The following is a 23,389-nucleotide window of genomic DNA, read 5'->3' on the forward strand; positions in this document are numbered from 1 at the left end:
TTTCCGTGACCGAATTATTTGAAAGTATTATATCACCCACCCCGTATGATGCCCTCTTTCATACATGTCTCAAGTCCCTATAGTCGTTTTTCAAAATGTGCTTTAAGTGCGACATAAATCATGACTTTTTCCTTTTAGTGCCTCTGTTTTCTATAGTCTGTTTTCAAGTTTTATAAGGTAACCAACTGTACGGCAATCTGTACTGGGGCAATCTTCTAGCGTACCTATTTATATTTTATTGTCCTGTAATGAAAACCAATATTACGTGTCACAATTCGTCTTCCACGATAATCTAGGCCTCAGGTTTGTATGTTGTACAGTTTGGGTCAAAAGACTTTGAGCGGGGATGGTTGTCAAAAGCACTGGACTCTAGTTATTCAACAAGAGCAAATAACCCTAGATGTATTGTGTACGAAACATGAGGTTACTTCCCTTATGCCATGTCTCGTGCATTACATGACTCGCAAAGTGTGCACGTGCTATTTTCTAACAGATAAAGCCAACGTCTAGCCTCTGTTCTGTAGCATGGGTCGAAAAATAAACATATCGTCCTAGATATCATAAAATTAATAAGTTAAGGTAAAAACTTTCTAGAACAAAATTATTCGAGTAGATCTAGTATAAACCACCAAATTTGAATGATCTTTGTTAGACAAATTTACCAGATGTCGATATTTCAGTTAGCTTTACCCCTTGATTATTAATATCGAGTCTATGTTTTGTTCACATGAGATAACTCATGGGGCTATAAATGTGTCCCTTTTCTTCTAAAGAGCCAGAATGATCAATATATAAAAGGTTATCTGGTCGGTAACCAGACTACCGAACATGTCTCCGTTAGGATCAAGTCATCTATAATGAATATTCAAAATGAGTCCATAACAGCTACTGCCAGTCTACAAGTGCATGGAAGTGCATTCAAAAACCTCTTCTTCCCTGGTCTGTAAACCGTCTTTCTTGAAAGAGTTTGACCCTGGCGTGCGATGGCAACAACTCGGTAATAGGACCATTGGTGGATCAGAGTTGGCTTCGTTCTAGGCCTTTTAGGCTGAGTGGTAAATATCATCAGCTTCGTAATCACAGGACTTCCGAACTGTGAATCGGAGCCTTATCAATTGATTGCCGAATTATGTCACATAAAGAGATGACATTAGGATGTCATCCGGCAGCTGGCTGCGCCGAGTTCTACACAAGTTCTTTGTTTGTGCCTAAAATTATGCCCGGACAGGCATCTAGCATTTTGGCCTGTGTGATTTTTCTTATGGCCTAGATTCTTAACAAGAATGACCTATAGTTTCGAACTTGACCTAAATTTTCATGAGAATAAACATTCTGACCGGCTTTTGTATAATATATCGGGTAATACACGGCTACTAAACGCTAGCGCCACCACCAAATTGTGGTGATAAGGAAAAGGGCTATTGACATTTCCGTGGTGCAGCTATCGCCCGTTTCTACTTGTAAACACGTGAGTAAAATTTATATTTTATCTTATATTTTCATTGATAGAACTTTTTTCGAAAATCGGAGAATGTAGTTCCGTGTAAGAACACTTTTACTACAGGTTGGCTGTAATTTTATTAAAATATTATGCAAATTGTGGTGCCAGGAGCTTTTCTCCCGAATTTGACAGTGGCATATTTTCATATCGGCCAGTATTCGAACACCATTCAGATGATTAGACACACTGTAAGAACATACCTGCGCATGCAAATGGTGTAGAAATGAATTATACGTATTCCCATACACCAAACAATTACGAAAAACACAGTAAAAAGATAAAACACGACTATTTTTGAAAGTGGTGGCGCTATCACTCTAGTGGTGGCGCTGTACAGTAGTGGTGGCGCTATTATATATGATTAGTGGCTGATATATTCACTTTTAATATATAAAAATATCTGTCTGCAAGCCATGGAAATTTCTACAATAACCGATGTTATCAACCTATCCCACACTACACCCAAATTACGTTACTAGACAAAATACATGTAGTAACCGCTACATGATCGCAAAATAATCTACATGTATATGGATTCAGACTGTACATCTAAGCTCTAATAATTAATCATATTTAATCGATTGGAATTGAAAATGTACTGTATTCACTTTTCAGAAAGGACTTCTGTTTACAATGACATGCAAACGACGTATAAAAACAAAGGGGAGTAACTTTCAGAATCTTAATAATTATAACAAATAAATTCTACACTATCTTCAAATTATTTCCTGGACACAAATCTTTGTTTGAAATAAAAGTATTGCTACTATTTTTCTTGACCTGAATTTAAAGTACACTTACGTTTGTATTTAAGTAGAATATTTAAAGGTTAAAAATAATTCTACATTAACATTTTAAACAAAGGAAAATATTTACTTTGACTACAAGAATCCCAAGGGTCTGTGAGTATTTTGTTCTTTTTTTGGATAGAGAATGTTTCATAATGGTAAGTAAACTATGATCGTGTTTTTCTTTCTGTAATAACATAATTCCTTGCAGGAAAATTATCAATTAGAGAATGTTGGTGTTTGTTTTGTTCCGGATGCGTCAGCAGTTCGTATTATTAGATGCCGTAACAGCGCCACCACTACTGTATAGCGCCATCACTAGAGTTATAGCGCCACCACTTTTTAAAATCCTGGTATATTTCTTCTAACCCGAGATTCTATTATTCATGGTGTGTGCGTATATAATTATTTATCATTTCTACACCATTTGCATGCGCAGGTATGTTCTTACAGTGTGTCTATTCATCGGAATGGTATTCGAATACTGGCCGATATGAAAATGTGCCACTGTCAGATTCGGGAGAAAAGCTCCTGACACCACAATTTGCATATTATTTTAATGAAATCACAGCCAACCTGTAGTAAAAGTGTTCTTACACGGAACTACATTCTCCGATTTTCGAAGAAAGTTCAATCAATGAAAATATAAGATAAAATATAAATTTTACTCACGTGTTTACAAGTAGAAACGGGCGATAGCTGCACCACGGAAATGTCGATAGCTCTTTTCCTTATCACCACAATTTGGTGGTGGCGCTAGCGTTTAGTAGCCGTGTAATAAAAGGGAGACTTAAACATGGGTTTTCCATTATGTGACCTATTGACCCAGTTTTTTACCTCAGGTATTCTAGTTTCGAGATTGATCTAGATCAAGTGACAACCATTCTGCTTTTGTAGGTCAGGCAGGAATGTGACCTGTTTTAAGTAATAACCAATGTCTTCAGTAATATGACCTTGTGACCTCGTTTATATTCCATCTAACACAGGTTCCAACTTGACCTAGATCTCATAGCCTTACATTCTGGTAAATTAGATTGAAAAAAATACCCTCTAGAATATTGACAAGGTTCTCCTAGTATTTGGCCATGTGACCTTATTCATCACAGATGACCCAATTTCGAACTTGACTTATATTTGTAGGAAGACAAACAGTCCGTCTGGCAACATTGCTGGTGGTTGTTTTGTTAACATTTGCTGTAATAGATGCATTATAAAACGAGCAACTGGTCCTTTCATCTTGGGATCAGATCAGCCACAATGCTCGTCTGTGTCAAGGTACTCATAAATGAATATAATAAGAGTGCAAATCCCGAGTCTTGCGAGACAGTTTTCACGTACTGATTTAAAGTTTTAATCTGCAAATTAAATACGTATTTTAGACCATGGCTATAGTCACTAGCTTACACCAAAAGTGTTATACCCAATCAAGAATGGTCGCCTAAATTCTGGCATGATGGGCACACACAATCTCTCGACGAAGGTACTTTAACAAATGCGTGAACAAAAGGTTTAGGGGCTAGTAGCACATGAGCTAATAAAGGAAATAACAAAAGATATACTAGAACCCAATAAACCTGAAAATAGAAATGTCTTGATTTGTTATTTTCTTTTTGTTACTACTGGGCTACAAGCCCCCAAACGAGGGAATGAGGTGGGTTTTACGGCGAATCGAAATAAAACGGTCATACATCGCCGTGCTTTGTTCAAGGAACATCTGCGAACTTAACCCTTTTCATGCTGGATACGACGGATTCTGCCTTTGCGACCAGTGTAGATCATGATCACTGATCAGCCTTGCACATCCGTGCAGTCTGATCATGATCTGCACGCTTCGCCATTCAGTCAGTATCTTTTTGGTAAGCACCCCTTTTATGGTACTGTCCAAACTGAAAGATGGACAAATTCATTACAGAAATTTAGCAGCGTATAAGGATTCTACGAATATAAGGATCCCGGTCCAGGCACTTGAAATTTCTGAGAAGCTCTCGAGTGTCTCCCACCCAACTAGAGGCCTGTACTGGTTCTACCCAGGAAAGACGGCTTCGCGTGTATCGGTGCTATACACCGGGCACGTTAAAGAACCAGACTGTCTATTCGAAAAGAGCTAGGCTAAGTTAGCCGGACACGTCTGTATCTGAAAAGTTCTCTCCGTCTGTTCTGGGGACTTTATCTCACTCTGTCTCTCTGGTCAGATCGCTGTGCCTGTCCTAGTAGAGGATGATGTCGCGCCCTGTGTGGCTGCAGTATATGTAAAGCGCATTTGAACGTGTTTATCATGAAAAGGGCGCTATATAAATCTGGTATAATAATAATAACAAGAGCTCGTCGAACACGAAATGCCCCCCTTGATGCATTCAGTAATTGCACAAGGAACAGAAATTATTTGCTCACTGTAAACAAAAGTTCTACTGTTCTGGTTCAATGTGACATTGACCTTTGACCTATTGACCACAAAATCAAAAGGGGTCATCTGCTGGTCATGATCAACCTCCCTATTAAGTTTAGTGATCCTAGGCCGAAGCATTCTTAAGGTATCGTTTGGAAAGGGTTTAACTGTTCTGGGTCAATGTGACCTTGATCTTTAGCCTACAGATCTCAAAATCTATAGGGGTCATCCACAGGTCATGACCAACCTCCCTATCAAGTTTCATGATCCTAGGCCAGCGTTCTCAAGTTATTGTCAGGAAATGGTTAAAATGTTCTGGGTCACTGTAACCTTGACCTTTGACCTACTGATCTTAAAATCAATAGGGGTCATCTGCTGGTCATGATGAACCTCTCTATCATCTTTCATGACCCTTGGCCCAAGCGTTCTCAAGTTATCGTCCAGAAACCGTTTAACTGTTCCTGGCCAATCTGACCTTGCACTTTGACCAAATGACCTCAAAATCAATAGGGGTCATCTCCTGGTCATGATCAATCTCCCTATCAATTTTCCTGATCCTAGGCCCAAGCGTTCTTTAGTTATTGCCTAGAAACCGTTTTACTGTTCCTGGTCACTATGACCTTGAACTTTGACCTATTGACCTCAGAATCAATAGGGGTCATCTGCTGGTCATGACCAACCTCCCTATCAACTTTCACGATCCTAGGCCCAAGCAATCTTGAGTTATCATCCGGAAACCGTTTAACTGTTCCGGGTCACTGTGACCTTGAACTTTGACATACTGACCTCAAAATCAATAGGGGCCATCTGCTGATCATGATCAATCTCCCTATCAACTTTCATGATCCTAGGCCCAAGAGTTCTTGAGTTATCATCCGGAAACCATTTAACTGTTCAGGGTCACTGTGACCTTGACCTTTTACATACAGATCTCAAAATCAATAGGGGTCATCTGCAGGTGATGATCAACCTTTCTATCAACTTTCATGATCCTAGGCCCAAGCGTTCTTGAGTTATCATCCGGAAACGGATTGGTCTACATACAGACTGACCGACAGACAGACCGACCGACCGACATCTGCAAAACAATATACCCCTCCTTCTTCGAAGGGGGGCATAATAAAAGGATTTAAAAAATATAAGACTAAAGATTGTAATTGATTTGTGTGTTTTTATTTTTTTCCTCTGGCAAACAATGATATAATTGAGCCGTGCCATGAGAAAACCAACATAGTGGGTTTGCGACCAGCATGGATCCAGACCAGCCTGCGCATCCGCGCAGTCTGGTCAGGCTCCATGCTGTTCGCTTTTAAAGCCTATTGGAATTGGAGAAACTGTTAGCGAACAGCATGGAGCCTGACCAGACTGCGCGGATGCGCAGGTTGGTCTGGATCTATGCTGGTCGCACACCCACTATATTGATTTTCTCATGGCGCGGCTTATATTATAATGACATAATGAGGAAGCTGCTCCTGCCTTACAAAATGTAACAGTTTCAAATTATACATGTACAAAATCATAGTTTTAACTACAAGTCAGATGTCTCCATTTCCGCATGGGCATGTAAAGAACACAAACTTTAGTACTCTTTTACTTTTTTATAGGAGCAGTTAGTAAAAACTGACATAACAGTGACTGTGAAAGTTTAAATGGCACCAACAAATTCCGACCATATATTGCCATTTTTCAGCATAAAGACCAAAAGTGACCCTCAGAGGTTGAACAAGAGAGCTGGATTGGCGTACTGAAAACGAGAAAAAAATTCAGTTTACAGCCGGAAAGTTGTCTAGTTCTGTATTGACAGATTCTGTGTGATAGAGCAAGAAAAGTAAAGGATTTCCTTTATCTTGAAGGTGTGTGTGTGTGTGTGTGGTTGGGGGGGGGGGGCGGGAAATACTCCATGCCAAAATATAGAAAACCTGCAAACATCTGAAGATATATCTATCTACAACCTTGAAAAAAAATTACCATTTCTGCACACTTCAAATCAGACATCTTTCATATGACCAGTATTTACATCCAAAAGATGAGGAAAGGAGAAGAATCTCTTGTATTATATTTGTTGATGATTGGCATCCACAATTATACCCCTCGAGTCAAAATTGGGGAGCGGGGGTGTATAAGTCTTCCTGTACTTGACCTTGTTGTTATATTTTTTGGTCCTTAGGGATCAGGTACAGTATTCAAATTTACTGTAATAGAATTCCCCCAAGCCGGTCCTAACGTCCGTGAGGGGTGTTGCACATTTCGTTATCTCTCTTGAACAGACTATGTCAAACAAAGTTGGCCATTATGTTGCTTGGTTGCATTCTATGTTTCCAAAAAGCTCTTTCCGCCGTTTTTATTTTCTTCCAAACTAGTAATATTACTTGCGTATATGTACATGACTGTGGATATCATTCTTAGACTCATCTTTTTATTCATCAAAGTATGTGGCAAGTCCGGAGTTTTCAGTAATTTCATACCAAACCAGGAGAAAAAAAACGTGCTATAAACATGCCCATCTTGAAATGAAGGCCGCTGTCATGTAGTCATTTTTTATTCAAATATAAAATAACATAATGGCATTACTGAATTACAAAATGGCTGATTTACAATCACAATTTTATTTAGCATGTTTGTAAAACAAAATATACAAATGAGCCGTGCCACGAGACATTAACATAGTGACTTTGCGACCAGCATGGATCCATACCAGCCTGCGCATCCGCACAGTCTGGTCAGGATCCATGCTGTTCACTTTCAAAGCCTATTGCAATGACAGAAACCAATAGCGAACAGCATGGATCCTGACCAGACTGCGCGGATACGCAGGCTGGTCTGGATCCATGCTGGTCGCAAACGCACTGTGTTGGTTTTCTCATGGCATGGCTCAAATATTGTATTTGTGCTGTAATTGAACATTTTTCATAACAAGCACACTTAGCACATATAACATAACTCTAAAGGCAGTATGCCTACAGGTGTATGTTAAAATATTAAACTTTTTTTTTAAAGGAAATATGCAAATCTTAAGGAATCCCTTTAAAAATCTTATTTAAATTGATATTTTAGACTTAATATGTACACAGTTTAATTTCTTTAATTCTTTTATCACAATTACAGTGCCCAAAATTAATGTATTGACTTTTCTGCACATTTTACAAACAGAAAGCTATCTTTTTTTAAAAGACAATGTCTAAATCATGCACTGAATTTCAAAGATTTTAATTTTAATTTACAATTATGAATTTTTTCCCAATTTGACATACACATGCAAGCATGCTGCATTAATTCACATTACGAGTAGGTAATTTTTGCAGCCTTTTATAAAAGGTAAACAACAGAGAGGCTGTATGCTATACATGCATATTTTTCACATTTCTAGCAGCAAAACCAACTTTGTTTATTATCAACTCAACTGTCCAAGTTTCTGTAATATGACATCTCTGACGCTTAACCCTTACCCTGCTATATTTCTATAATGGACTGGTCCATCTTTCAATTTGGATAGTACCACTTATTATTCAAAGGGGTTTTCACTGAAAATTTACTGACTGAATAGCGAACAGTGCAGACCATGATCAGACTGCACGGATGTGCAGGCTGATCTTGGTCTGCACTGGTCGCAAAGGCAGAATCATCTGCCGCCAGCAGGCTAAGTGTTAATAAACCACATAATAATACAGTCTTTTACATACAAGTACCTTTCCTCTGATTTCAAACTTTGCTTTTGAAAATAAATTTACTGACCTGGTCCTTAACCCTCAGCCTGCTAAATTTTTAAAATGGACTGGTCCATCATTCAATTTGCGTCATACCACTTATTATTCAAAGGGGTGTTCACTGAAAATTTACTGACTGAATAGCGAACAATGCAGACCATGATCAGCCTGCACAGATGTGCAGGCTGATCTTGGTCTGCACTGGTTGCAAAGGCAGAATCACTTGCCGCCAGCAGACTAAAGGTGAAATCATTTTGTAAAACTTCAGAAATTGTTATTAAGCTGTCCTCCATTTAGATCTTCAATGAAATGTGTCTCCTCATGCAACAGAAAAATGTGTGGGCTAAAAGCACTAAATTAAATTAACAAAATTAGTGCTTATTCAACTCGCGCTTAGGTGTTAAAAAGAATTATTACGTTGACTCTTCATATAAATTGCCTGTCCTCAGTTTGTGCTAGGGATAGTCAATAGTTCAACAAGAGGGCCAAGATGGCCCTAGGTCGCTCACCTGAGTAACACACCATAACAGTGTAAACATGTTTGACCTAATGATTTCATGGAGAAAAAAATATTCTGACCAATTATCATTAAAACTGGAGCAAAATATCTTGAGTATAAGTAAGTATTTTCTTTGATTTGACCTAGTTTGACCCCAGATGACCAATATTCGAACTTGACCTAGATTTCATCAAGCCTATCATTCTGACCAAATTTCATGAAGATCAATTGAAAAATACAGCCTCTATCGCATACACAAGGTTTTTGTTTGATTTGACCTAGTGACCTAGTTTTTGACCCCAGACTACCCATATTCGAACTTGACCTAGATTTCATCAAGGCAACCATTCTGACCAAATTTTATGAAATCCAGTGTAAAATGCAGTCCTTATTGCATACATAAGGTTTTTCCTTGATTTGACTTAGTGACCTAGTTTTTAAACCCAGATGACCCATATTCGAACTTGACCTAGATTTCATCAAGGCTATCATTCTGACAAAATTTCATGAAAATCAGTTGAAAAATACAGCCTCTATCGCATACAGAAGGGTTTTCTTTGATTTGACCTAATGACCTACTTTTTGAGTCCAATAACCCATAATCAAACTCAATGTAGATTTTATCAAGGCAATCATTCTGAGGAAATTTCATGAAGATCAATTGAAAAATACAGCCTCTATCGCATACATAAGGTTTTTCTTTTATTTGACCTAGTGACCTAGTTTTTGACCTCAGATGACCCATATTCAAACTCGACCTAGATTTCATGAAGGCAATCATTCTGAATTAATTTTGAGAAGATCAATTGAAAAATATAGCCTCTATCGCATACACAATGTTTTTCTTTGATTTGATCTAGTGACCTAGTTTTTGACCCCAGATGACCCATTTTCGAATTCGGACTAGATTTCATCAAGGTAATCATTCTGACCAATATTAATGAAGATTAATTGAAAAATACAGCCTCTATCTCATATACAAGGTTTTTCTTTGATTTGACCTAGTGACCTAGTTTTTGACCCGAGATGACCCATTTTCAAATTCAACCTAGGTTTCATCAAGGCAATCAATCTGACCAATATTCATGAAGATTAATTGAAAAATACAGCCTCTATCGCATACACAAGGTTTTTCTTTGATTTGACCTAGTTTTGACCCGAGATGACCCATTTTCTAACTCGGCCTAGATTTCATCAAGGTAATCATTCTGACCAATATTCATGAAGATCAGTGGAAAAATAAAGCCTCTATTGCATACACAAGCTAAATGTTGACAGACGACAGACAACAGACGCCGTACATCGAGTGATCAGAAAAACTCAACAAGCTAACAAGTATGAGAGAAAAGACACAGAAGCTCCTTTTTTGTCATGTAACAACACACTTATTAAGTAGCTTGCTGGTAATTGTAAAAGCTATTAACCCAAGAGCTAACAGATTTGACTACTGAACTACAAGCAACTCAATGAATGTACACTATTTCATAATAACACGTACCCTCTGGTCAAACAGGGTAACATAAACAGGTACAAGGAACTTCCGCCATCTTTAAAAAAAAATTTCATTAACGCTGCCTTTAAACGATAAGAAAAGAAGTATAAGTTTTAGCCAAGCTTTTAGGGTTCAGGCTTATAAGTATCAGGAAAAATCAAATTGTATATTTACATGTATAAAGAAATATCTTTTTTAATATATAAAAATACATGTAGTATAAAACTGTTCACAACGATAAAGGTAAGGTAATACTTAAAATTCTCCTACAATTTATAAATGCCCTATTCAGTTATTTGTGTGTTTTGATGAAAGCCAAGAAAACAACAACAAAGAGCGTTATTCAAAAGATAAGTGAAATGAAATCGATATAAACTTTCTGAGTACCTAAAACATATTGATGTCTCGTAACGGCTAAGATAGAAAGCCCATTTCCAATACTAATAATGAACTAAAGCAGTATATTCCCAATATGCTCCCTAAACTAAAAAAATACTCTGATCCAAGTATCTGACACTGCTGCTTTCTTTTTTTTTGTTGTTTTTTTTTTTTTTTTTTTCTATTTAAATGGTGGTGTGGCTTGGAAGTCTGGCATTTATTTAAGCAAAAATGATGCACTGTAAGTTTGAACTATAGTGAAAAAGAAAAGGATCCATTTGCTTTAACTGCAGAAAGGATCTCTTTACCAAAGTATTACGTACCTGAAACTCTTTCGCAAAACTTACAAGCGACTGACTTCTGAATCATACAACAAAAAAACAAAAAATTTAAGGTATTGGAAAATAATATCTACGTTTCTCAAGAAGGCTTTGACGTTAAGGACCTTGAGGTTATAACAAAAATTTGGACTGACAGCAACTTTCAATAGTTGTTCACTTAGGTTCAAGACAAAAGGTTATATAACCAGTCTCAAAATAAATTCATCTGATTGGCTGTTTATGAGTACTACCGATATTCTAAAACTGACCGATGGCGATCTTGCATCCTAAGACTGGTCTTTTATCTTAGTCTAATATTAAAACTTGGAACCAGCAGTCTAGTTTGTGGCCTACTCTCTTAAGTACCATTTATGCTTCATTTTGTCTAAAAGGGCCATAATCATACCTATACTATAATAAACCTTGAACACTGACTATCTTAAAGAGCATTTTCAATGTAATTCTAATGTAATATTACCGATAAAAATAAGAATGGCTAAAGAACTCTGAATAAAATTTCTAAACTTTATTTCCTATTTCTTTTAACATAATACACAGTAACAAATTTAATTTTGTTGCCCTAAAAAAAAAAAAGAAATTAAAAATTACAAGATGAGAAACAAGAATTTTTGACTTCACAACATTATCGTATCACGAGTGGAAAACAGTTTTGCCTTTAGTTACTCAGCTGAACAAAAATTTCAAATATTTATTATATAACAGAATTTTATTAAACACCAACAGATAAAAACAAACTGTTTCATGCAAAAAAACAAAAAAACAACACATTAAGCCTGTCTAAAACTGAAGGTCAAATCTAATTGTTTTACCATTTAAGTTTGTTTTTAATTTGTTTCTTTATGTAGTCCAGAACAGTATACTTTAAACAGTTAAACTTTTTTCTGACAAGAAATAAAATAAAAGTTCGTAAGAAAAAAATCTGATTAATACTCATACCAGACTTTTTTTTTGGCAGACATTTTTCTTCTTCCATTCAAAAAGACAGGCAAAAAAACCACCTATGATGACAAATTCTATATGATGAAAACAATGCATGAAAATCATTAACAGCAATATACAGAATAAATAGCTGCCTATTTTTGTCATATACACACACAACGATCCCTCTTACATACCAGTTGCTCATATACACAAGAAAAGATTTGATCTTTTCCCTTTATCAACCTACAAATAAAATATGTGCACATATACTCCATATACAAGCCGTGTCACTTCTACACTATTACGCGTAGCTGTTGCAGTTGAAATATGTTAACTATTTCTATATTTTGGTCTCTGTCCTATTTCTTTTCTTAACTGATAATTACGCAATAACATTAAGTTTCTAATAATTTATTTGATAATTACGCAATAACATTAAGTTTCTAATAATTTATTCATAACTCTGAAATATATAGATTTATATATAATATATTTTTCAAAACAGATGTTACATACAAGCAATATAACATCAATGTTAAAGAATTCTGGGTCCTGTTTCTCAAAAGTTTGTAAGTTTTGTCCTATATTCTCTCTTAAGTAAGGCCTTTTAAAGCGTATATAACTTGTACCATTTCAAAAGAGTGACATTAGTTCATTTTTATGACAAATCTCTTATTTTTGTTTAACTCAGATTCTAAGAAAAGCCGTTTAGACCTAATGAATCCACTTAAAATTATGTTCGTGAAATACCTTCCTCCTTACTTTTGTCCCAAGAAGGTTTCAAGAAAAGAGCCACTCGGGTTTCAAGGCTGAAACAAGCCCATTTGCAAAATTCAAACTGCTAAATAAATTCTGGTAATCTATTTCTAGTATGAGTATCTAGCTGCCTATATTTGGGCTGTAGGTTGCCAACCATGCGGCAATTGGATCTTGACTGGCACTTCAGACTTTGACTTATCAAAGAATTAGCCCTAGCATGCAGGACTCTGAATTCAAGACAAAATATTATTTTAGGGTACTCTTATACATTACAACCCAAGCCTTTATATAAAGTTCAGCAAAAGCGACACACTAAATGACTGCATTATAACAAGAGGACCATGATGGTCCTGAATCGCTCACCTCTTCCCACATGACCTAGTTTTGAGTATGACATCGTTTTTTCTACTATTTGACATAGTGACCTAGTTTTTGAGCTCATGTGACCCAGTTTTGAACTTGACCTAGATATTATCAAGATAAAAATTCTGTCCAATTTTCATGAAGATCCACTGAAAAATATGGTCTCTAGAGAGGTCATAAGGTTTTTCTATTATTTGACCTATTGACCTAGTTTTCGAAGGTACGTGACCCTGTTTTGAATTTTATCTAGATATCATCAAGGTGAACATTCTCACTAATTTTCATGAAGATCTCATGAAAAATATGGCCTCTAGAGAGGTCACAAGGTTTTTCTATTTTTATACCTACTGGCCTAGTTTTTGATTGCACGTGACCCAGTTTCGAAACTGACCTAGATATCATCAAGGTGAACATTCAGATCAATTTTCATGAAGATCCATTGAAAAAAATGGCCTCTAGAGAGGTCAAAAGATTTTTCTAATTTTAGACCTACTGACCTAGTTTTTGACCGCAGTTGATCCAGTTTCAAACCTGACCTAGATATCATCAAGATGAACATTCAGACCAACTTTCATACAGTTCCCGTGAAAAGTATGGCCTCTAGAGAGGTCACAAGGTTTTTTTATTATTTGACCTACTGACCTAGTTTTTTAAGGCACGTGGCCCAGTTTCTAATTTGACCTAGATATCATCAAGGTGAACATTCTGACCAATTTTCATGAAGATCTTGTGAAATATATGGCCTCTAGAGAGGTCACAAGGTTTTTCTATTTCAAGACCTACTGACCTAGTTTTTGATCGCAGTTGACCCAGCTTCAAACTTGACCTATATATCATCAAGATAAACATTCAGACCAACTTTCATACAGATCCCATGAAAAATATGGCCTCTAGAGAGGTCACAAGGTCTTTTTATTATTTGACCTACTGACCTAGTTTTTTAAGGCACGTGACCCAGTTTCTAACTTGACCTAGATATCATCAAGGTGAACATTCTGACCAATTTTCATGAAGATCTTGTGAAATATATGGCCTCTAGAGAGGTCACAAGGTTTTTCTATTTCAAGACCTATTGACCTAGTTTTTGATCGCAGTTGACCCAGTTTCAAACTTGACCTATATATCATCAAGATAAACATTCAGACCAACTTTCATACAGATCCCATGAAAAATATGGCCTCTAGAGAGGTCACAAAGTTTTTTTATTATTTGACCTACTGGCCTACTTTTTGAAGGCATATGACCCACTTTCGAACTTGACCTAGATATCATCAAGATGAACATTCTGACCAAACTTTATGGACATCCATTCACCAGTCTGTCCTCTAGAGAGGTCACAAGGTTTTTCTATTTTTAGACCTACTGACCTAGTTTTTGACCGCACATGACCATGTTTCGAACTTGACCTAGATATCATCAATATGAACATTCTGACCAACTTTCATACAGATCCCATGAAAAATATGGCTTTTAGAGAGGTCACAAGGTTTTTCTATTATTTGACCTACTGACCTAGTTTTTGAAGGCACGTGACCCACTTTAGAACTTGACCTAGATATCATCAAGGTGAACATTCAGACCAACTTTCATGAAGATCTCATGAAAAATATGGTCTCTAGAGAGGTCACAAGGTTTTTCTATTATTTGACCTACTGACCTAGTTTTTGATGGCACGTGACCCAGTTTCGAACTTGACCTAGATATCATCAAGGTGAACATTCTGACCAATTTTGATGAAGATCTCATGATATATATGGCCTCTAGAGAGGTCACAAGGTTTTTCTATTTTTTGACCTACTGACCTAGTTTTTGACCGCAGGTGACCCAGTTTCGAACTTGACCTAGATATCATCAAGATGAACATTCAGACCAACTTTCATACAGATCCCATGAAAAATATGGCCTTGAGAGGTCACAAGGTTTTTCTATTATTTGACCTACTGACCTAGTTTTTGAAGGCACGTGACCCAGTTTCGAACTTGACCTAGATATCATCAAGGTGAACGTTCTGACCAATTTTCATGAAGATCTTGTGAAATATATGGCCTCTAGAGAGGTCACAAGGTTTTTCTATTTTTAGACCTACTGACCTAGTTTTTGACGGCACGTGACCCAGTTTCGAACTTGACCTAGATATCATCAAGGTGAACATTCTGACCAATTTCCATGAAGATCTTGTGAAATATATGGCCTCTAGAGAGGTCACAAGGTTTTTCTATTTTTAGACCTACTGACCTTGTTTTTGAAGGCACGTGACCCAGTTTCGAACTTGACCGAGATATCATCAAGATGAACATTCTGACCAACTTTCATAAAGATCCCACAAAAAATGTGACCTCTAGAGTGGTCACAAGCAAAAGTTTACGGACGGACGGACGCACGCACGGACGGACGGACGACGGACACCGCGCGTTCACAAAAGCTCACCTTGTCACTTTGTGACAGGTGAGCTAAAAACAGATTCGTGACACGAAAGTCATTGCCGGATTTAATTTAACTGTTTCGTAACTTGTACGTAACTGTAACCATAGAAATAACTCTCAGAACCTGCTTTTTTGAAACAGCAATTACGTCAAATTAAATGCAATTTTGATAATTATCTTCTTTAGTTTCAGTTTACGTATCAAATTAACTGACATAGCATCTTAATTCAGTTATAAAAACTGAAACAGAGCAAAGAGGTGCTCAGCTTTTCTGTTCCTTTAGAGGACAATTTCATAACCAAATGTAAGTACATTTACACCAAACTTTCACAAAACACTTTCACAACAAATTGAGATCTCATCTCGGGTCAATGGGCCAAGAGCTAAAACGAGCTATCTAACTAACAGATACCATGTTTTAGTACTGAACCCGTGAATAAAATGTAATGACGCATTGACTTGTTCAAGTCAACATGTAACGATGAACAATTTTCACGACTGAGGAAAACTAATGTACTTAGTACTTTTACAAAACTGTAAACTAACAAGGTCAAATCAGTTCAGTAATTCCAATTCGTTTAGAAACAACAATAGTTAACATTTACTTAAATGCAGTTTTTGTTTACAGCATATTAAAACAGATCTGTTATTTTTTATGCTCCATTTTATTTTTTTTTAATTACTTATGCAAGAATTCCTTTAACATTAATGTTTACCATTTTTTTAAAAGATTTTTTTTCTTGTTAACTAGAAACAGATTTTTTCGTAACCCGATTGTGACCTACTACATGTATCCAATACAGTCAAAAGTCAAATATAAGTCTTCATAACAGTGTGATAAATTCGCCTAGTAGTCTAAAGTAGCTATTAGCTAGTGTTTCTGCAACCCTGCCTACTTTAAGTATATCACGATCGGGAACTTTCTGCCTCCTATGTTCCTCTATTATGGCAGCTGAAACTCACTTTATTCACCATATTGATCTTTTTACAACATTGTTCTTTTTCATAAACTCTGTAAAGATTTTCTTACAAAACTAACTGCAACATTATCTCTAAACATGATGACTTAAGTTTTTCCAAACAATCAGTTCCGATATTATTATCAAATTAATATTTTATACTAGAATTTGTTGTTGTTGTTGCACTGATGTTTTATATCCAGTCTCAACATTTCGCCTTCCATGACTTAAAAAGCGTTTGTGAATTTTATGTATGTGCAGCCAGGTGCATGCAAGATTCTGTTGTTCTCAGTTGTTAATTTTCTTTCCCTTTGTCTCCTTTCACGACGTAACACACCAGCAAACAGTGAATGTAACACCGAGTTGACTCACTGAAGCACATCTACATGAAATTTGGTACACTATTTTTTCCCTTCACCGTTTCTATCAGTTTTCATTAAATTTCAGTTTCACACTACCTGCTACTCCCATTTTGTGCACCAATTAATTAGCTTGCTACCATAATCATGGCAGAAGGGATCATTTCCGCAAGTCAAGCACAAACACCTGAAAGAAATCAAATATGAGGATTAAAAAGAATTCTGTACATATGACAAATAACAGCTACTTGTAAAACACAATATATGCCCCTAATGATAGCCTGCTGGATGAAACTGGGTGTGTAATTTGCAGTTACCTTGACCTAATGACCTACAAAACATGCTATTACAACAGCCATAGACCAAAGCTTTCTCTACTTATCAATAAGAAACCTTCTAAGGCTCATTGTCACTATGACCTTGACTTTTCCCCTACTCGCCCATAACCAACTTGCAATTATCTTATGAGATTTAACAGTCTTAGGCCAAAAGCACTTAATGTTATTAATTGGAGAGCTCTTACTGATCCGGAACCATTTACACTTTCAAGATCATTGTAATCATGACCTCTGACTTACCAATGCCCAAAACAATAGCAGACTGTCATCTACTGACAACAGACAATAATTCTATGAGGTTTCACAGTAATAGGCCCAAGCTGTTTCCAGGTAATTAACAGATATCATGTTTAATATCAAGATACTGTGACCCTGCCTTTTGATCTACTGACCCAAGAAAGTGGTTCATCTACTGACCATAGGCATTCGTACTCTTGACCCTGGGCTAAGTCACTTAGCCTAAAAGGGCAGACGCTGACCAATGACAGACAATATTCTGAAACCAGTTTCCAAGCTGTTTTATACCATTTATAGTACCAGGTGGAAGAATATGGCAAATAAATCGCCATTATAAAAGAATTTACAACACATTTTACAAGTCTTGAAAAGCATCAGGCCACATATTGCTCAGTGAAGCGAAGAGGACATTGTTCCACAAACAGATGTAACAGGGATTAGATAAACTGGAGTCACAAACTGGTTCCTTTGTGCAAGAAAATCAATCAAATCTATTTATACATTGATTATGTCCTTCCTTTGACAACTTATGTCTATAAAAGCTGGCTTTTCCGTGTCATTGTCATATAAGTCTGTCACATTATGTCAACAAAAACAGCTGTTACAGACAATCATGCATACTCATGTTTATGTCTTCCTTACACTTAACAATAACAAATGGATTCGATCATCTGTTACCCAATCATCTGTTACCAAATCAGTAAGCAATGGGATAAAATCATGTTGATTAATTCCTATGCTAGATGAGAATATGATGCATTGGAAACCTTTGAAATTTAATCTACAGAACAGCTCGTCAAATAGAAATCATAGAACTGCATGCCTAATCAGACAGTTCAATTTTCAGAAACATCATACAGACGTACAGTATTAAGGTTCAGCAATTCGGTCAAAAGAGATGCTGCTATGGTGTAAACAATTTGGTCAAAAGAGGTGCTTCTATTGTGTATCTGAAAGGAGTTTGAAGTAAATAAATCCATTTTTCGTAGCAATTTTGTGTAGATCAAGTGCTTTGATTATACTTTTTCACTGCTAAAGTATATTCTGCATGAAATGAGATGGTTATCATGTTTATACAGTCAAACCTGTGTTCAGCAGCCAGCCATCTGGCTGCTTAAGGCAGGTGGCTGCTTAAGAGGTTGGAATTAGAACAGCAAGTAAACTGACTGGCTGCTTAAGAGAGGTTGGAATTAGAACAGCAAGTAAACTGACTGGCTGCTTAAGAGAGGTTGGAATTAGAACAGCAAGTAAACTGACTGGCTGCTTAAGAGAGGTTGGAATTAGAACAACAAGTAAACTGACTGGCTGCTTAAGAGAGGTTGGAATTAGAACAGCAAGTAAACTGACTGGCTGCTTAAGAGAAAACAGCAAGTAAACTGACTGGCTGCTTAAGAGAGGTTGGAATTAGAACAGCAAGTAAACTGACTGGCTGCTTAAGAGAGGTTGGAAACAGCAAGTAAACTGACTGGCTGCTTAAGAGAGGTTGGAATTAGAACAGCAAGTAAACTGACTGGCTGCTTAAGAGAGGTTGGAATTAGAACAGCAAGTAACTGACTGGCTGCTTAAGAGAGGTTGGAATTAGAACAGCAAGTAAACTGACTGGCTGCTTAAGAGAGGTTGGAATTAGAACAGCAAGTAAACTGACTGGCTGCTTAAGAGAGGTTGGAATTAGAACAGCAAGTAAACTGACTGGCTGCTTAATAGAGGTTGGAATTAGAACAGCAAGTAAATTGACTGGCTGCTTAACAGAGGTTGAATTAGAGCAGCAAGTAAACTGACTGGCTGCTTAACAGAGGTTGGAATTAGAACAGCAAGTAAACTGACTGGCTGCTTAAGAGAGGTTGGAATTAGAACATCAAGTAAACTGACTGGCTGCTTAAGAGAGGTTGGAATTAGAACAGCAAGTAAACTGACTGGCTGCTTAAGGCAAGTGGCTACTTAATAGAGGTGACCACTCAGGCAGGTTCAACTGTACTTGAAAAAATAGCAAGTTTTGCATACCAAACGGGAAGTAGGGGATAATTGCGTGGACAAGAGCAAAGCCAAATATGTGTCTTTTTTAGGGTAGCAGACCACCACTGACTGGCTTTTTACTAGGAACTATTCAGTCCCCTATTTTCTTTCTATTTTCGTCTTTTTATGATAGATCTTTCATGAAAAGTAGGTTCAGAAAAATGTGATGTTCTATAAAGATACAAGATATGAAACAAAGAGGAACTTGAATTAATGACCTCAAACCTACTCTGAGAAAAGTACAAACATTCACAAAATGCCAAATTCCATTTCTATATCTTCCAGATTTTAGAAAGCAACTTTTTTTTGAAATTAACTACTAATTCCAGTAATTGATTTCTACCACATTTTCCTTTCTTAAGATTTTTCACAGAATGTACCACAGATGCTACTTGACTCCGGCAGGCATCAGGTTAGAATCACAGTTTTTCGTTGTTTTGTTTAACAGTATTTCAATTTCACATGGCAAACTGGATTTTCTAGATCCTTTACCTGTATAAACTTTTCTCTCTATATGTCATTTTCACCTGCCTTGCACGAAGTGAGAAAACAAAACACTTTTGCCCTTTTGTCTCTAGTCAATCACAACAGAAAACACAATATGACCTCAAGGAATTTAAACACTTGTCCTCCTAACTGGAAGTCATGTTGAGCTAACTGAACACAATCAGCAACATGCTCATCCCTTCATGATTTGGAATACTTACTGAGCCATCCGATGCACTTGCTCCCACTTTGTCACCTCGGTGATTCCAACACACTTCAAATATACCCCCCGTCCCTCTGTAACTGTGTACTAAGGCTCCAGTCTATAAATAAAATTAATAAAGAATTTTAGCATGTCACAAGTAAATGTTACAAGGAAGAATACAGAGAGGTGTTCCTATTTTGAGCAGTGCATTGGGCAAACTCCCAGCACAGATTAACTCCCCTAGTTACAAATACCATGTGACCAGGAAAATCACATGACCACTGAAAAGAAATTCAAATAAAATTTTCGATTTTATTTTTTTAATAACCTTCCACACTAGTATTAAATCAGTATGAAAATACTGAAAAGGATTTCAGTAACAGAAATCTAGTACCAATTATCAAACAGAAATGATTTATCAAAATTTTGACGAAACTGTGATGGAAGAGGTCTCTTCAATGTAAGGGAAGACCACGGTTACCGGTATTTTTATGGTGTAATAATTTTTTACGATTTCTGGGGAAGGGCTATTCTTGGTCGATCTTCAAAAGTCAGTCAAACACTGAGGTTTCACTTCTGAACCAGGTAAGATAAAATTCACAACGCAAAACATTTGTCTAACTCTGGTTAAGCCCATCCTAAGACTGTCTCTTGTATCAATAAATAAACAAAGGAAGCCATAGCTTTTTCTAATATACCATCCCATCCATGACATTTAATTAATCAAGTTTATATTGCTCCATTAGCCTACATTTCAACCATTTTTTTGTTATGTCTACAACAAAGAAGCATTAGCTTCTTATATTCCAGGAATAAAATCTGTATGGGCAATAATCAAAATACGTATTGAATGTTAAGGTTTTGAAACCAGACAAATGAAGTATGTAGACAAGATTACATACAGAACAGCATTTAGGCCGTAATTAAGAAAATGTTTGTTTGCGGTAATACAACCCAAAGTTTTATTGTGTTGGTTGGTTAGGTAGGTAGGAATTTCTTTTTTGCACATAAACATATAGGAAAATTTTTTTTTTCATCTGACTGGCCAGAAAAAAAGGTTGGGTCGCAGGGACTTTCACGGGTAGGTCGTGTTACTGCTAGCAAATGTTTTTTTAATGATAGCCTTACAATTATTTGATCATGTTTTTAATATTAATTTTTTTGTTTTACTTGTTATAATCCTTGGATTTCTAAGCGTGTATATTTTAATTTAAATAGATTATGTTAGATACGGTCTGTTCAACTGCAAGCATTTATTACAGTCACCCCACTATATACAAACACCCTGGACAGCTCAGAAGAGGTTTTAATTTGCAAGCAGTTTTTATTCACAAGCTTAAAATACACTGCCAATATCTAAATCAGGAGTGGAACTGGTTGCCCTGTTCAAAGGCGATTTCAGCACATGTTTGACGCTTCTCCAATTTTCTGAAAGTAATTATTTACTTTTTCATATTAAATGGGGTACAAATGACTTTGAAATATACTGAATTCTGTAATTTTGTTCTAGAGCTTATTCCAATCACCCTTGGATCAAAGTCTGGACTCCAAGACTTTCTATATTTTTTTTTGTTCAGCTTTAAGTTCAACACAGTTCAGCTCCTACATCTTAATCCTAATTTTAATAGTAGATTTGTTCTGTATTGGTTTAACGTCGCACAGACACATTTATAGGTCATATGGCGACTTTCCAGCTTTGATTGTTGAGGAAAATCCATGGTTTCCATCCGTGCATTATTTCATCACAAGTGGGCATCTGGGTAGAACCACTGACCTTCTACAAGCCAGCTGGATGACTTCCTCACATGAAGAATTCAATGCCTCGAATGAGGCTCGAACCCACATCAGTGAGGGGCAAGTGACTGGAAGTCAGCGAACTTGACCACTCTGCCATGGAGGCCCCTCTTTAATAGTAGAGGAAGACTAAATCTGCCCCTCCAAGCATATTTCAAGGCTCAGGCCTGCACCTAGGCCAGACCCTCTCTAGTCAGTAGAGTGGCTTCATAAGATGACAAATTAACACTATGGCACACAGCTCAAACCCAGAGGTGAGGGGCATGTGATTCAGATTCTGCAACCATACCTGTCTGGTCATTTATTCACCTTGCGCATCTCCCAAGTTCACCTCGTCTGATAAGCAATTAAGACTGGTAACCAATACACCAATAATGTTATATCAGTGCAACAAAATAAAATGGAGGATAACTGCCTAAACCTAAATGTGACTTTTTCAAACTTTTTTTTATACTTACACTAACATTCCAAATATGAACACATTTATCAAAAGATCCACTAGCAAGATATTTGCCGTCAGGACTGAAAGCTACACTATATACTGGTTCCTGGTGTTTTGTGAGCGTGTGTATACATGTTCCTCGTTCTACCTCCCATAATCTGACTGTTGAATCAAAAGAAGCACTGAAAAAATTTACAAACAAAGTTTGAATTGGAAATTGTTATACAGACCTTACCTATTCTTTTCATCTTCCCAAACACCAAATTAGTCAGGATTTTTGTTATATTCAAAATACTCGCACAGCAAAAAAATCTCATAGGAAATGTGAATAGTAATGATACATTAACATAACAGAAACATTTAACTGAATGACTCATTTTTAAATATATGCTTTTACAAAAGCGAATCCAATCCCCACCCACATAAAATGAATAAGTAATTTCATAACATTTAAATCAGGAGTATTTCTCATTCTAAATGAGTGAGAGTGGAAAACTGCAGCCTGCTTTTTTAATGTAACTGACCCATTTCTATTTGTGACAACTCATTCATTAGCCATAGGGATTATATTGCCCTAGGGAACTACTTTCATTACTCACCTAGCTAGTATCAATGGAGCATTTGGATTGTCTGTGCCGGGCCCAGTAGGAGACCATTTTATCGTGTAGATTTCTTTGTTATGCGCTTGTAAGTCATGTACACAAGTGTCTTGTTTCATACTCCATATCTAAATATAGAAAAACACATCATGCAGTCTAGTGCTTTACAATACTGAGCTTCAGTTAACAATTCTTTTCAATAAGTGGCTGTAAATCACTTTTCTCTAAAAATATATATAACATACTGATTTTTCAAAACTCAGATTATTATAAGAATCAGAATTTTGGGGAGATGTGAATTTTCCTGCGTACCGACATGTATCAGGTCATATATCACTTAGAATTAGACTTTGGATGCAGATACAGAAAACCTTCATATTTAGGTTAAAAGAAAGGATATTA

General features: G+C 36.6%; 1 protein-coding gene across 1 annotated transcript in view; it reads right to left on the reverse strand.

The window, feature by feature from the left end:
• Positions 1–11,579: 11,579 nt before the first annotated feature.
• LOC123554493 (F-box-like/WD repeat-containing protein TBL1XR1) overlaps positions 11,580–23,389 on the reverse strand; it is a 50,311-nt gene continuing 38,501 nt past the window's right edge. Inside the window, exons 12-15 of the mRNA XM_045344693.2 lie at positions 22,988–23,115; positions 22,405–22,570; positions 20,169–20,270; positions 11,580–17,060 (exon numbers count right to left, since the gene is read on the reverse strand). Of these exons, the coding sequence (XP_045200628.1) occupies positions 17,034–17,060; positions 20,169–20,270; positions 22,405–22,570; positions 22,988–23,115 (423 nt within the window). The 3' untranslated portion in view covers positions 11,580–17,033. The remainder of the gene's footprint in view (positions 17,061–20,168; positions 20,271–22,404; positions 22,571–22,987; positions 23,116–23,389) is intronic.

This window comes from Mercenaria mercenaria, chromosome 7 (genome assembly GCF_021730395.1).
Source record: "Mercenaria mercenaria strain notata chromosome 7, MADL_Memer_1, whole genome shotgun sequence".
Classification (NCBI taxonomy): Eukaryota; Metazoa; Mollusca; class Bivalvia; order Venerida; family Veneridae; genus Mercenaria; species Mercenaria mercenaria.